This window comes from Dasypus novemcinctus, chromosome 12, assembly GCF_030445035.2.
Source record: "Dasypus novemcinctus isolate mDasNov1 chromosome 12, mDasNov1.1.hap2, whole genome shotgun sequence".
NCBI classification, from domain to species: Eukaryota; Metazoa; Chordata; class Mammalia; order Cingulata; family Dasypodidae; genus Dasypus; species Dasypus novemcinctus.
In genome coordinates this window covers 92,850,949-92,867,460 of record NC_080684.1, presented here as the reverse complement: position 1 = coordinate 92,867,460, position 16,512 = coordinate 92,850,949, and the positions used below count along the sequence as shown (strand labels likewise).

Sequence of the window (16,512 nt, the reverse complement as noted above, 5' to 3'; positions counted from 1 at the left end):
TGTTGATTTTAAATATCCCAAGCAGTGAGTAATACCATCCCATTCTCAGAGGGAAGTCTCAGCAAGAGCGATCCTTGAAAGACAAGTAGGAGCAAGAGGGTGGGCCAGGCCATTCCTGGACTCACTTTGTTACTACAGTGTCTTGGTTGCTAAAGTTGCCCATGCAAAAATACCACAAATGTGTTGGCTTTTATAAAGGGAACTTATTAGGGTAAGAGCTTACAGTTCCAAAGCTGTGAAAATGCCCAAATCAAGGCATCATCAGAGATGCTTTCTCGCCAAATATTGACAGATTCTGGGTTCCTGCCATTGGAGCAAGGCAAAATGGCGGCTCTCTTTCTCTATGTTTCTGCTGCCAGAAAGTGGGTGGAGACTCAACCTGGGTCATGCCTAACTGACATAGTCCAATCAAAGGCCCTAAAGTGATCTAATCAAGTGATCTAATTAAAGGTCTCAACTGAATCTAATGCAATCAACCCCAACTGGTCTCACACCCACATGCCCCCACCCCACCCCACTTCTCCCACATCAACAACCTCCCTCATCATTGTGGCACATTCATTGCAATTGGTGAATACATCTTGGAGCACTGCTGCACCACATGGATTATAGTTTACATTGTAGTTTACACTATCTCCCAGCACATTCAGTGAGTTATGGTAGGATATATAATGTCCAGCATCTGTCCCTGCAATGTCATTTAGGACAACTCCAAGTCCCGAACATCATATCTCTTCTTCCCTCTCCCTGCCCTCAGCAATTCCCATGGCCACTTTCTCCACATCAATTCTACAATTTCTTCTATTACTAGTCACAATAGTTCTATAGTAGAATACCAGTAAGTCCACTTAAATCCATATTTTATTCCTCCATCCTGTGGACCCTGGGATGGTGATATCCACTCCACCTCTATATCGAGAGGGGGATTAGATGTATTAGTTTTAAGAACATGATTTTCTGGGATTCACAAAAGAACCTCAAACCATCACACTCCACTTTCTGAATCCCAGAAAGACATGTTCTTTCCATATGCCAAATGCATTCATTATATCACAATATTTCAAAAAGTATTAAACCATTTCTGTATCAATGCTAAGTACAAAATTACATCAGATCAGTTATAGGCATGCAGTCTATCTTGGATCAAAATTCCCTCTGACTGTAGACCTGTGACACTTAGAAAACAAGTTCTCTCTTTCCAGTATACAAAGGAGGAACAGTCACAGGAGAAATAATTCAATTACCATAGGGAGAAATTGGAAAGAGAACAGATGTCATGGGTCCCAAACAATTTTGAAAGCCTGCAGGGCATACTGCATTAGATTTCAAAATCTTATTGTCATTTATAGCATGATGGTTTCTTCTCCTCAGGGCTTCATGGGGCCCCATCCCTTCTGGGGATAGTGCCCCACCCTCTCTGTAGCCTGGGGTGGCTGAACTCTTCTTGAACCACAGGAGAGAAGGCCCTCCTGTCTCCAAACCCCAGGGCATACTCACATCCTCCACACACGTGACTGGGGTCCCTATCTTGGCCTGGGGTCCCTATCTTGGCCAGAGAAGGTATCTTAAATCCAGACATCAGCTTCCACAGTTTTCCCTTGAAGTGGTTTCTCCTTCAATTTCTCCCTTTTCTCTACCTTTTAGCCCATGCTGAGGTGGTTTTGTTCATTCAGATCTCACAAATAACTCATTGGTTTTGCATGAAGTTCACGGGGGTCCCAACCATTGGACAGTAAAACTTTCCACATGTCTTTCCTGGATAACTGCGTTTCCAATTCTGACTTGCAAAGAAATGGCTACCTGGTTCCCTGTTCAGTTATCCTCACATGGGGCACTTTCCTCTTGGCACTCACTTTCTGGAAGCTCAGAATTTCTCAAACCCTCAGCTTCTGTTTTTTGTGTGTGTGTCCAGGAGTTCAGTTCTCACCTTATCCCTTTCCTCTCTCATTTTACTATAAACTGCAAGAAGAAACCAGGACACGTTTTCCACATTTACTTTGGAAATCTCAGCTAAATGTCCAGGCTCATCACTTTCAAATTTTTCCTTCCATCTAACATTAGGAATCAATTTTGCCAAGTTCTCTGCAACTTTAAAGCAAGGCTCACCTTCCTTCCAGCCATTATTTCTGTCTAAGTCCTAGAAATAACTTTAGGGTCCATATTCCTACCAAGAGTGTCTTCTTATTTAAAAAAATGAATTAAAAAAAAAAAAGAGTGTCTACAACTGCAAGCAGGAGAATCACATCCATCAGCCATGTGGGATCTAAGCCCCCTTTTGATTTAGAGGTGGAGTGGACATCACCATCCCAGGGTCCACAGAATGGAGAAATAAAATATGGATTAGAGTGGACTTACTAGTATTCTGTTATAGAATTATTATGACTCTAGCAGTGGAAGAAATTGTATCATCTATGTGGAGACAGTGGCCATGGGAGTAGCTGAGGGCAGCGAGAGAGAAAAAAAGGTGTGATATGAAGGCATTTTTGGGACTTGGAGTTGTCTTGAATGATATTGCAGGACAGTATATATCCTGCCATAAGCCACTGGATGGACTGGGGAAGAGTGTAAACTACAATGTAAACTATAATCCATGTGGTGTAGCAGTGCTCCAAAATGTATTCGCCAATTGCAATGATTGTGCCACAATGATGAAAGAGGTTGTTGCTGTGGGAGGAGAGGGGGTGCGGGTGGGGTGTAGGGTATATGAGAATCTCTTTTATTTTTTAATGTAACATTTTTTTGTGATCTATGTGTCTAAAAAAAAAGACAAATACAAAAAATTTTTTTTTAAAAAAAGTGCCTTCAGAGCAATGTAGGTCTTTCTATCAAGGATTTCACAGTTCCCCCAGAATCTTCCTCTTACCCCTTTACAAAACCATTCCAATATTTCTGCTATTCACATTTGTAGCATCCCCACTCTCCTGGTACTAATTTCTGTTTTAGTTTGCTAAGAGTGCTGATCCAAAAACATCGGAAATGTGTTGTCTTTTATGATGGTAATTTATTAGTATAAAAACTACAGTTTTGATGCTGTGAAGACATCCAAATCAAGGCATCATCGGATATGCTTTCTCACCAAAGGTCGGCTGCTGGTTGGATACAGGGCTACTGCCATGTGGCAAGGCAAAATGGCAGCTCTCCTCTAGCCTGCTTGCTCTCAGAGCTCAGCTATGGGCAATCAAGCACATGGCAGGCCTCAGTCTCTTCAGCATTGAGCTGCTCAATGGATCTAGCCTCTCAGAGGCCCAATCCCTCATCTACAGTATACCAGAGCAGTTCTGGCATCTCAACCTCAGGTAATATCATCCATCTTGTGCTCCATGTTTCAGCCAGCCACCCAAAGAAACCCAAAGAAAGAGTCTTTTCCAAACCTTCAAGCTACAATATTGAATCCAGAATCTCTGCTTAGTGGGCCCATATCAATAAATTCTGCCTGGTCCAGTGTTACAGTCCTTCCACCATTATCCCACACCATTAATGTCCATTCCCACACATATTCCCCTGACTTCTGTTTATATAAATTGGAAAACTCATGAAGGTCTTTTGGAGTGTAGCCTAGCTCCTCATGGGTCACCCTTTGTACTTCTCCTTTGGGGGTCTGTTGTGCCAGGCAAAGATGGGCATTACTGTAGTGGCCAGGGTGATTGATCCTGACTATCAAGGGAAAATAGAATTGCAACTACAAAATGGAGGTAAAGAAGAGTTTGCCTAGAATACAGGAGATCCCCTAGGGTGTCTCTTAGTACTACCATGTCCTGTAATTAAAGTTAATGCAAAACTGCAATAACCCAATCCAGGCAGAAATAACAATGGCCCAGAATCTTCAGGAATGAAGCTTTGGGTCACCCACCAGGCAAAGAACCATGGCTAGCTGAGGTGCTTGCTGAGGGTAAAGGCAACATGGATTATGTAGTGGAAGAAAGTAGTAATAAATACAAACTATGACCCCATGACCAGTTACAGAAATAAGGACGGTAATTGGTCATGAATATTTCTTCCTTGTTCTGTTATGAGTATGTTTGCATATGTTCATAAAGCGAATATCTTTGTTTTCTTCTCTATCTTATCCCCTTATCATATGGCATAGGATGTCTTAGTTTCATGTCATAATTTTTAAGTATGTCAAGTTTAAGAGTGAATATTATCTGATGACTTGCACCTTGTTCTGGAGGGATTCAGTGTGTTTCCAGTTGTGGGCAGAAAAGCTGAGTATTGTTGGGGAAAAAAAAGTCTGTTACTGTTGTTATTTAGAGATTAAGTATGGTTTAAGGAGATGTATCTGGCTCCCAAGTTGACAAGAGGTGAACTGTGATGCTGTGAAGGTTAGGCTAATGTGTCAACTCAGCCAGGTAATAGTACCCAGTTGTTTGGTCAAACAAGCACTGGGATAACTGCAATACAAGGGCATTTCATGGACTTTGATGATCAGTGAGTTGATGGCATCTATGACTGATTACATCTACAATCAACTATTAAGATTGCAATGAGTGACATCTCATCCATTCATTTGAAGACCTTAAAAGAAGTGATTTCAGGGAAGCAGACGTGGCCCAGTGGATAGAGCTTCCACCTACCACATGGGAGGCTGCAGTTCAAACCCCGGGCCTCCTTGACCCATGTGGAGCTGGCCCATGCACAGTACTGATGCACGCAAGGAGTGTGGTGCCACACAGGGGTGACCCCTGCATAGGGGAGCCCCACGCGCAAGGAGTGCGCCCCATGAGGAGAGCCGCCCAGCGTGAAAGAAAGTTCAGCCTGCCCAGGAATGGTGTTGCACACATGGAGAGCTAACACAACAAGATGATGTAACAAAAAGAAACACAGATTCCGGGTGGCACTGATAAGGATAAGAGTGGGCACAGAGGAGTGCAGGGTGAGTGGATGCAGAGAGCAGACAGCTGGGCGTGGGGGGGGGGGAGGCGGGAAGAGAAATTATATAAATAAATAAATAGATCTTAAAAAAAAAAAGTGATTTCAGCATTCAGAGAGGGAATTCTCATCTCCACTTCAGACAGCCAGCATTTCCTGGGAAACTCATGGAGATCTTCAGCAGACTTCCTGACTTGCAGTCTTCCCTACAGAATTTGGACTCGTGCATCCTCATGGTTGCATGAAACAATTTTTATAAAATCTCACACTATTTACAAATATTTCCAGTTGGTTCTGTTTCCCTAGAGAACCCTGAAGAATACACATAGTAAACACATAAGACTGTTCTTAATTTCCATAAGGCATTCTCTGACCTTTTTTGGAAATATTCAGATGTCTTTCATTTTCCCCTAACATGTACAAAGTTGCAAAAGAGCATGAGGGATTTGTGGCCTGGGGGTTAAAAGCAAAGGGTCTGGTGTGATGTCCTAGGCCTGAGGCAATGGGCGGAAAAACCAGAGGCAGAGCTGGGAGTAGTAAGAGTCAGGGCAACTCCCAGAAGTCTTGGAGGGAAGAGCAAATGACTTTGGTGACTTCTTGTATCATGAGTGTGAGAGAGATACGTTGTAGATGGTTCAAGGTTGACACATCCTGAGACTCCAGGAGCCTGGTGGTCCCTGGAACAGAAGTCATGAGATCCATTCTGGGAGAAGCTGAGAACTTGGGCTTCAGGCACAACGACCTTAAGGTGCTGTGGAATGTGCTTATCGCACAGTGGTTAGCTTAATAGAGAAGTTTTTGGTGGGGAAAAGAGCAGCCCTAGGGCATAGATTCTTAACCCTAGGGAGTTCACCCCCCAAGGGACATCTGACAACATCTGGAGACATTTTTGATTTATCACAACTTGGGGGGGCGGGGTGAGGGGCTTCTGGCCCCAGATATTCCTAACATCCCACAGTGCACAGGACAGCCCCCCACAAGGAATTTCTAGCCGAAGATGTGAACAGTGCCAAGACTGAGAAACCCTGCCCTAGGGCCAGCAGCCAGTGGGGGTTGACTCCTGGTTCCATCACCCGCAGCTATGTGATCTTGGCAATTTCCTTAACTGCTCTGCGCCTCAGTTTCCTTATCTGGAAAAGGGAGGTGATAAGAGCTGCTTCCTAGGATTGTTGGGAGGCTTAAATGAGTGAAGGTATGTGGAGGGCTTAGAATGGAGCCTCTTGGTACGTTAGTTATTATTAGAAGTCCAGGAAAGTGAGCACATAGCAGAGGCTGTTTGATCTGGGTCTTGCTTTTAGGGGTGACCTCAGCACAGTTTCATTGGGGTGGAGAAGGGAACCGGAAGTCAGTTGCAGAGGATGGTGGAGATGGGTACACAGAAATTGGGGATAGCAGGTATAGACTGTCCTTGCCAGCAGGTCTGGCAGTGGAAGAAAGAAGGGAAATGGCTAGTTATGGCCGCAAGGCCAGGGGGAGGGGACTCGTTTCCTTTTTTTTTTTTTCTCCCAAGCTAAATTTTTTGTTATTGGCCAAATCACATTTTAGCAAAAATGGAAATTTTCAACAGAAAAAAAAAAATCACCTACAACCTCACCACCTGAATAACTTAGCTGTTTTCCTTCTCCCCTCCCTAGACCCATCATTTTTATAGTACATTAGTCACACCGTAGGTGCCTTTTTCTATTGTTTTATGTCAGTAGAAATTGTACTGTAAGCATTTTCCACAATGTTACATCATTGTTACATTTTAATCATTTCTTCCAAAATGAAAATAAGCCCATTGTTTTTTCCTGATTATAAAAATGCTCTGTGCTCATTTTCTGTCTTGTTTTGTTTTAAAATGAAGATAGTATCAAAAAGTATGAAGCAGAATGTAACAATCCCCACGTCCTATCTCACCCTCAGAGATAAACAGTTTAACGTTTTGGTGAACACCCTTCTGAGCAAATCTCTCTGCATTTATTGATTTGTGATTTCTTCATTCTTGTATGTTAATGTGAACATGACTTAACTGTCACTTGAGGTGAAGGTTCTCTTACTGTTGGGATTGTTGTTTGGGGAAGAGAAAATTATGGCTGTGGGTATTTATAAGCAAGAAAAAAGGGAGCTGGAAAGGCCTGGAAGTTGCTAGAAAGAGAACAAAATGGCCCATTGGAATCCCTGGGATGTGGGAGAGGAGGATGGAGCAAGGACAGAGCAGTGAAGGCTCTTTCTCTGGGGTGCAAGAAAGGAAGAGACCAAGATAAAGACACTGAGATTCTGAGGCAGAGATGAGGAATCCCACTTCCTCCAGCAGCTCGTGTCTGCGTTTTAGTAACCCTAACAGTCTATGAAGAGGGTCTCGGGATTTATCAGAGAGCGGGTCCCCTCCCCGCACTGCATCACGCCCCTGCAGCTGGCCCCACAAGCCTCACTGAGCATCCTGTTATCCTCTCTGCACCAGATTCTTGGTTGGCTGCCACCTAATTTCTTTTTGGCCTGGACTTGCAGCTCTCAGGCCGGCGGGAAGCATTGCTAATTCCCAAAGTCCTTCCATATGGTCCATTCAAATCCCTCCATCTGCAAAGTGTGAGCATTTCCTCTGGTTCTAACCTCACAACGAAACTGTGGTAGGCTAAGCCTTCGGGCGCGTGGAGACCGTTAGATGTTTGGTCCCTCCACCCTTTGCCTTTTTATGCCTTTTTGGTGGTGGTTGTTGGCGGGGGGGGGGGGGGGGGGGGGGCGGAAGGGGTGTTGCTCAGTCCCTTGGTCCCCTTCCCCATGTCCCAGATCTGTTGCCTGAGGTGGAATTTCCAGAGATTGAGTGGGAGCCTGGAGACAGTGAAGAGAAAACCTGAAGTCTCTCTCCTGGTAGACATGGAAGTCAGAAAGTCTGGAACCTTCCAAGGTACGGCTGGGAACAGATCTGGTTGTGATGGTTCAGCATATGACCCAAGTCAGCATGATTGTCACCCTTTGTCAACTTAGCTCTTCCGTAATTCCTAATTGGGGAATAGTTATGAAATAGCTGTCAAGCGGCAGAGAGTAATGAGGCTTCTGCTCATTAATTCAGATCTCGGGCAAAGCCCAGCCAAGAACTTTTCTTGACATTGCAGGATTCTGCATATTTGGGGGAATCGTGACACTTCTCAGATGGTTGAAAGTCACTCAGCTTTTGGCCCCTGCCTCTTGATGTGCCTGCAGCACCCAGTAATCCCCTAGCCATGCCTCACCTGTCCCACCTCTACTATTTAATTATAGATTGTCCTTAATTTTCTCTTGAGCACCAACAGCCACGTCTGAGAAACACTTTGGATCAGAAACCCAAATAATATAATTCATATTAAGTCTAAAGACAAAACAGCAAGAAGACCCAGGTACAGCCTCCAGCCAGCACGTGCTGACTTATGTTGGATTGAGGGGGACCTTCTTGTTCGGGCATGAAAGATACAGGCTTTGGCCCAGTGGGGCCGTGGAAACAGAAGGGAGGCAGGAAGGGTTCATGAGAGTCGTCGGAATTTTTTCACTCAACCGCAGCTCTTGCTGCCACTTCACAGAAACTTCTACTCCAGCCATGTAACCAATTGTGAACATCACTATTGTCCCCATTACTCTTGGAGCATCTTGTTCGTAAGTGACGGGCTCAATTCAAGCTAGCTTGAGCCAAACAGGCTCATCTGCCTCAGAAAATTAAGATGTCTGGTATCAGGCTCTACAGAATCCAGGGGCTCAATTGATATTGACAGGGTTTTTGTCTCTCTCCCCGTCTGTATTTGCAAATGGCACTTGTACTACGGATGTAGCAAGAAAATGGCTTCCCTCAGCCCCGACTTCTATCCTTTTAGCTTAGTTAGCCACTGCTCTCTCCAGGGCTCATGTTCAAAATCCTCAAGAAGGATTGTGATGGGCCCATTTTACATGCCTTGGACCAATTTCTGTCCAGGGAAACATGATTCTCTAATTGGAGAGAAGTTTTTGTTTTGTTTTGTTCTTGTTTTTAGGCTAGTAAAAAGAATTTATTGAGAAATGGGGGAGAAGAACAGAGCTTGCTATGAAATGGGAGAGAAGGACAGAAATATGCACTGAAATTTGGTGCAGACTCCTCTAGGCAGAGAAAGTGATTTGACTCATGTAGTTACCTTTATTAAACTATTAATTACTCCTCTCCTTGCTAATGCTAAGGGGAGGGACCCCAGCTGTTATTGGTTACCCCACCAATAGTGGGGCCCATGGTGAAGCCTTTGGTTTGGGGTTATCCAGTATCAGTGGGGAGGCCTGTTTGGAATTATCCAGACCTCCCCTCAACCCATAGAAAGAGTCACAAGGTCAAGGTCTTGGTGGGGTCACGTGGCCATGTTGTCTGTCAGCCATGTTGTGGCTCAACTTCTCTTCATTTCCCTGTACTAAGCTGCCTCAACTCCCCCCTTGGGGAGTTCACACCCTATTTCTTAAGGGGGTGCTAAGGGGTGCTAGTCATTCTTCTATAGTTCCTTCCTGCTGGTTAGGGCAGTAGTCACTGCCTGACAGGACATAAACCTCTCTGACTATTCTATTGAAGTTGAGAAAAGACAGGTCTGACACTGTGGTTAAAGCTGGATAAAATCCCTGTTTGACTAATATCTTGTTCCAGAAGGCTTTGATTCCGGAAGAAATAAACTTAGTTAGAATTTTGAAGATACATGGTCCCACTAAAAGGATAAAGAAGATGGTGGTAAGTGGGCCCAAAAAGTGGGCCAACCATGACGTACTGGACCATGAGAATAAGAAATAGAGAGGAGTTTTATCTTGGGCTCTGTTTCTGCCCCCTACCAAAGGAATCTACCCAGCAGACAAAAAAAATAGCCAGCATAGCCCATTATGCCCCCGCTAAGGAGGTCTATCCATTTGGTTGTAGGTGCCATTACCTCTAGCTGGAATAACCTCAAAACCCTCTGCACATGAAAAGCACCTGCTTTTCTTTCAAGACCCAAGCCTGGTACATGTTCATTCCTATCCACCCTCAGGGAGAGTTAAATACACTTTTCTTTGGACCACCTTGGTACTTTGTACCTGCATGTATTATTTCATTCACTTGCTTTTTTCGTTTGTTCATTTAGCCTATCCTTGGCTAAATGCACCTACTGTGTGCTAGGCCCTGAATTGCACCCAACACTTCCCAGGGTGTGAATTTCATGACAGCATGGATCATGTCCCAATCTTCTTGGGGTCTCAAGCCTTGACCAGGATACTTGTTTGGCCCACATCCTTGGAGGTAGTGTACACATTGCCAGACTGGGTAGATTCCTGGCTGATTAGACAGCCTAGAGTCTTGGATAAGGAGGAAGGAACTGCTTACTACAGGTTTTATAGTCCAAATCACTAATTCCTTTATTTTTTGCAAATTTCTCACACTGTAGCCTGCTAGAAGGACCCTGTGCACTCTGTATAGTGAATGGCAGATTTTGCATTGAAACTTTAACATGTGCCTGGTTTGTCCTGGCATATTAAATGTGGGAGGTGTTTATTTTTCACATACTGATTTGAGAATCTTAAGAGATCATTGTGCCCAACTGGAATCCCCTCAGGTCAAAAGCTTCTTGGTGATGCTAACAGACATCCAGGAATAGAGAATGTCTTACCTTGCAAGGCAACCCCATAGTTATTTGGGACCAACATTAGCTTCTGGTGCTTTAGCATCAATCCTAGTTGTCCTCTCAGGGCCACAAGGAAAATCTCATCCCCTTTCCAGTGTCCACGCCACTTCATGCTTGCTCATTTATTCATCCACTTATACAAGCATTCATTAACTCAATTATTCATTTAAAAACATTGTGAAGGACTATTTTAACCAAGACAGAAAGATCCTTGTCCTCATTGAGCTGCCATCTTTCTTTAGAGAGAGTTCCAGACAATAAGCTACTAAACAAATAAACCGAAGAAATAAAATTGTGATCAGGGCTGAGAAGAAAATAAACCAGGGCACTACCAGGAATGGAAGTTGGTCAGGATGGCTGGATGGAGGTAAGGGAGGAAGAGAGAGATAGAAAGTAAAGGTAGAGAGGTAGGCAGCAGCCATGCCATGTAGAGCTTTATAGTCATGGGAAGGAGCTTAGCATCTGTTGTCGGAGGGATGGAGGCCTGTAGAGGGTTGTCAGCAGGTGAGTGATTTACAGTTTTGAAAAACCACTGTGAATGTGGAATCTTAAAGAAGATTTCCAAATCCTTACAGACAGAGAAGAGGTGACTACTTCTTTTCTGTCAAAGAATAGGGAATGATTTCTGAGTAACTATTCCTTGCTGAGCCCTGAGACCCTGGCCACCTCCCAAAGTGAGGCCCTGGGGGAGAGCACCACGATATCTGGACCCAGAGTCAGAGCTTCCCAGGACAGATTGCTTTTGTTTGCCAGAGGGCTGCCAATGCAAAGTACCAGGGTCGGCTTTTATAAAGGGGATTTACTTGAGGTAAAAGGTTTCAGTTCCAAGGATGTGAAAAGTCCAAATCGAGGCACCATCAAAGGTGCTTTCTCACCCAAGTCAACTACTGTTGACGCTGTTGCCCCGGCACATGGCAAAGCCAAATGGCCACCTACCTCTGCTGAAGTCTCCGCCGCCCCCTCCAGAATCTACTGTCACTCAGAGCCCAGCTCCTGGAGCTCAGCTGTCAGCTATCAGGCAAAGGGCTTGTCTCTCTTTGAGCTCCTCTGTGGGCACAGCCTTTTGGGGGCTTATGCTTAAATGATCTTCTAGTCCTCTCTCACATAGTGGGATCAGATATGGTGGCTTCCTTTTTCTCTATGTTTTCTCTCTGTGTCTCCATTTGTATCAGCCCCAGCAAGAGGGCAGAGACTCAGCATGAATCATGCCCCACTACAAAGTCCAGTCAAAAGCCCAAAAGACATCTTATCAAGTCATCTAATCAAAAGCCCCTCAATCAAATTTAATGCAATCAAAGTGTATCATGCCCCCAGGAATAGATTAGTTTAAAAACCTGGTCTTTCTGTTTTGGGGATTCATAAAATAATCTCAAACTGCCACACAGGCTGTGGGATACATCTCTTGGGAGCTGGTCTTGGAAGGGCACTCCCTTTTTGTAGACACTCAGATTTATATTTTTCCTGACTCTGTCCCTCTTATGAGTCCTCTGCAAACAACAAAACTAGGAGACCAACCAGCACGAGGGCTTTAATTATCTCCTCCCGGAGTAGGGGGGAAATATCCTTATAAGACACCAAATGTGCTTCCCCCCCTGCACTGTGCCTGAAACCACACTGCCAGGGGAGCAGATATTTCATTGTTAAGGACCCATCCCCAGAAATCTGGGCATCAAAGCAAGGGAAGGAATCAAAAGGGGAAAGACATACATTGGCCTCCGAATGAATCAAAATGTGTTTGTTTTTAAAGCACATATGACCATAAAAACCAAAGGCAGGCAAGAAACTGATAAAAAAAACATTACCACAAATATGGCAGATAAAAGGGCAGCTTCTTTAATATCCAGAGCTCAAGTAAGCAAGGAAACCGGCCCCATTTTTAGACTTCTACAGAAAACAAAATACAGATGGTTAATAAGCAGTGTTTAAGGTCACTAGAATCAGAGAAATGCTAAAACTATAGTCAACTGTGTGAGACAGGTTACTCTTTTGGGAGAGGGGAGGATTGCTTATCAGACTGAAAAACAGATTTTTAAAAAAGTGTAGTTGCTGGCGATGCTGTAGGGTAACAGACACGCTCATAGGCAGCCGCTGGCATGTACATGAGGACTACCATTCTTGATGAGTCCCTGAAAAAGTTCAGAGGCTTTAACCTCATAATCCCACTTCTTGGTTTCTTAAGGAATTAGTTAAAAATGAAAGCATTGATTTGCGTGCAAAGTTATATATAGGTGAAATATTGGAAATAGCTTAACTGATCAACAGTAGATGATTGGTTGAATTTATTATGGCACATCCATTCATTTGGCTATTATGTATCCTTTTGAAATTATATTTTGTAAATATTTTAATGGTAACAAATGAAAACATCAAGAAAGTATATAACAGAATATAAAATTAATTATGTGTACAAATGCATATTACACAAATTAAAATAGGTAACTGGATCATGATGTACATATAAAGAAGCACATAGAAAAGTTAATAGGGAATGTCTCTGAGTTGAATTGTGGGTAATTTTATTTGCTTCATTTCCAAGAGCTTTCTTTTTACATGATAAACATGTATTACTTTAAAAATCAGATAAAAGCAGAGAAGTATTATATTTTATGTTAGTAATCCCTTATTTTTAAAAAAGATTTATTTATTTATTTATTTATTTATTTATTTATTTATTTCTCCCCACCCCCTCACCCCATCCCAGTTGTCTGTTCTCTGTGTCTATTTCCTGTGTGTTCTTCTTTGTCCGCTTCTGTTGTTGTCAGCGGCACAGGAATCTGTGTTTCTTTTTGTTGTGTCATCTTGATGTGTCAGCTCTCCGTGTGTGTAGCGCCATTCCTGGGCAGGCTGCACTTTCTTTCGTGCTGGGCGGCTTCCCCTGCGCAGGAACACCCCTGCATGGCAGGGCACTCCTTGCGCGCATCAACACTGCGCATGGGCCAGCTCCACATGGGTCAAGGAGGCCCGGGGTTTGAACCGCAGACTTCCCATGTGGTAGATGAATGCCCTAACCACTGGACCAAGTTTGCTTCCCCTCAGTAATCCCTTATTATCATCAGAGTCCTGTCAGAGACATATATGCCTGTCTGCCTTCCTTCCTTCCTTCCTTCCTACTTTCCTTCCTTCCTTCCTTCCTACTTTCCTTCCTTCCTTCCCTATCTGCTGTGGAACAAGCAGCAAAGAAGAGCAAAGAGAGCAATGGATGGAAAGCGAGAAGAGAGATGTGGGTGCCACTTCCAGCTCTGCCATGATTTACCTGGGTGACCTTGGACACACCATTGCCTTTCAATGGGCCTCAGTTTCCCCATATAGAAATATACTGCTTAGACTGGTTCATCTCTAGGAATGCAACAAGGATAAATGTATGATAATCCCAAGGTGCTAACCCTAATCCTAACCACAGCATGATGTGACTATTCCCATCAGCACACAGTCATGAGGAGGAGGATGTCACCACCCAGTAGGACCCCTTGGAATGGGTTACAACTTAACCTTGGAGACTGGCCATTTCCTCCAGGGATGAGAAGGCAAATGTTCATGTGCATCATTTGTTCCTTCAACACATATTTATTACACCAGGTAGGGCCATGCACAAGGAGAGCAAGCACAGAATGATTTGGGAAATAACTGTCTGTGTCTGCAGAACTTTTTTTTTCTTCTGTCTCCAGGGTGAGCAAATTATTTCCCTTTGAGGGGTGATTTTAATTTTTATTTGAATTATTTTAAAGAGAAGCAGTCTATTTGAAGCTAAGTTTCTGACTCTGGATGAGTCAAATGGATCGATCATATCATTTTGGGTGAAAACCTCATACCTACTATGAAGCTGATTTTCTCTTGTGGGGAATCCAGAAATAGTTAGATTCCTGGCAGTGGCAATAAAAGATTTACAGTGTGTGACTCCATTTGGAGTTGTTTGATGGAGTGTAAAGCATACAGATTTGGAACCAGATGACCTGAGCTCACATGTGATGCTCCTGCTCCCCAGCTTTGTGGTTTGGGACGTTCATAACTTCTCTGAGTTGCAGTGTCCCCATCTATAAAATGAGGGAAATAGTCCTTACTGTACCAGGTTTGTTTGTAAGCTCCAAGCAGGATGGTGTCTCCAGAAGGGCCCAGCAAAGAGCCTGGCATGTTCATGGTCATCCCATTTTACTCTTGCAGCTTTCCAGAGGTTGCTGCTTGAAATGAGGAAACATGTTTGTGATCTTCAGGAGGCAAGCCAGATGGCATGCTGGTGGACAGCCCTGGCCACGGAATTACGCAGACCTGGCCTTGCAGCCTGACTTTGAAAAGTGAATTAATCTTTCTGAGCCTGGGTGCCCTCCTTTGTAAATTGGATTTGATGGTTGCAATGCCAACCCTCTAGGGCAGTTGTGAGATGTGAATAAGGTAATATGTGCGCTCAGTACAGTGCCCAGTACCTAGGAATTCTCAGTGAATTCACAGAGTTGTTTGATACATTTCTTTATTGCAAATGAAATAACACACTCACTGTAGAATATTTAGAAAATAATCCAACAACAACAAAAAAAAGCAAACAAGAAAATGAAAGGTGTTGTTAGTCCTTTTGTTTTGTAATTGCGTAGCTGTGTGTTTTTCATCCAGCGCTCCTCCTGCACATCTCCGACCCCTCCCCAGGCTGAACGCAGAGCTGCCTAGGGGCAGCAACGGCAGCAGGTCAGGGCTGTACCAGCCACATCCTGTCTAGACGCCAGTGCAGTGAGTAACGCAGCTGTCTCCCCTCTCTTGGTAGGTCCTTCAAGCCAGACTTCGTCCTGGTGCGCCAGCACGCCCATAGCATGGCCCTGGGCGAAGACCATCGCAGCCTGGTCATCGGCCTCCAGTACGGAGGGCTGCCTGCCGTCAACTCCCTCTACTCCGTCTACAACTTCTGCAGCAAGCCCTGGGTGGTAGGTGATGCTCCAGGCTGAACTAGAGGGGCCTGGAAGGCAGTGGGTGGCCTCCCAGACCCAAAACGGGCCCATTCGTCAGCACAGCAGCCTCAGTAGTGAAAAGACCTGTTCAGCAACTGTATATGCAACTTGGATCCCAGGCGCCATTCTTTTTTAAAAAAAATTATTTTATTGGAATAAATTCTACCATTTTATTTACTTATTGACATGGTCCAATCAAAGCCCTAATCATAACTTAATCTTGCCCAGGTACAGACTAGATGATAAACATAATCCAATATCTATTTTTGGAATTCATAACCATATCAAACTGCTATACTCCTTGATGTCTCTTTTCGGTGCATCATCTTGCTGCGCCAGCTCTCCACGCAGGCCAGCTTGCCATGTAGGCCAGCACTCCTGCGCGGGCCAGCACTAGTGCCCGGGGCTGCACTCGACTCAGGCCAGCCCTCCAAGTGGCCAGCTTGCCTTCACCAGGAGGCCCCGGGAATCAAACCCTGGACCTCCAGTATGGTAGACGGGAACCCGATCACTTGAGCCACGTCCACTTCCCTTTGACCTTTCAGTGTTTTTTTTTCAGTATGTTCACAATATTGTGCAGCCACCACCACTGTCTAATTCCAGAATATTTTTTCATCACCCCAAATGGGAACCTTTCGTACCCATTAGCAGTCACTCCTCTCTCTCCCCAGCCCCTGGCAGCCACTAATCTACTTTCTGTGTCTGTCGAGTACCTGCTCTAGGCATCTCATAGAAATGTAATCCTGCCATATATGGGTTTTTGTGCCTGGCTTATTTCACTCAGCTTAATGTTTTTGAGGTTCCTCCACATTGTGGTATGCAACAGTACTTCATTTCTCTTGGTGACTGAATAATATTCCACATTTTGTTGACCCATTCATCTTTTGATAGACATTTTGGTTGCTTTCACGTTCTGGCACAATAGCACAACAATGCTTCTGTGAACATTTATGTTAAAGTTTTTGTACAGACATGTTTTCAGTTCTCTTGGAGTGGGATTGCTGGGTCATAGGTAATTCTATGTTTAACTTTTTGAGAAACCAAACTTTTTCCACAGTGGCTGCACCATTTTACATTCTTACCAGCAATGCACAAGGATT

General features: G+C 44.2%; 1 protein-coding gene across 3 annotated transcripts in view; it reads left to right on the top strand.

The window, feature by feature from the left end:
* SYN3 (synapsin III) overlaps positions 1 to 16,512 on the top strand; it is a 540,064-nt gene that overhangs the window by 179,116 nt on the left and 344,436 nt on the right. For all 3 annotated transcript variants that reach the window (XM_058308679.1, XM_058308680.1, XM_058308681.1), the window contains one exon: positions 15,232 to 15,388. In XM_058308679.1, coding sequence (XP_058164662.1) covers positions 15,232 to 15,388 — 157 coding nt within the window. The remainder of the gene's footprint in view (positions 1 to 15,231; positions 15,389 to 16,512) is intronic.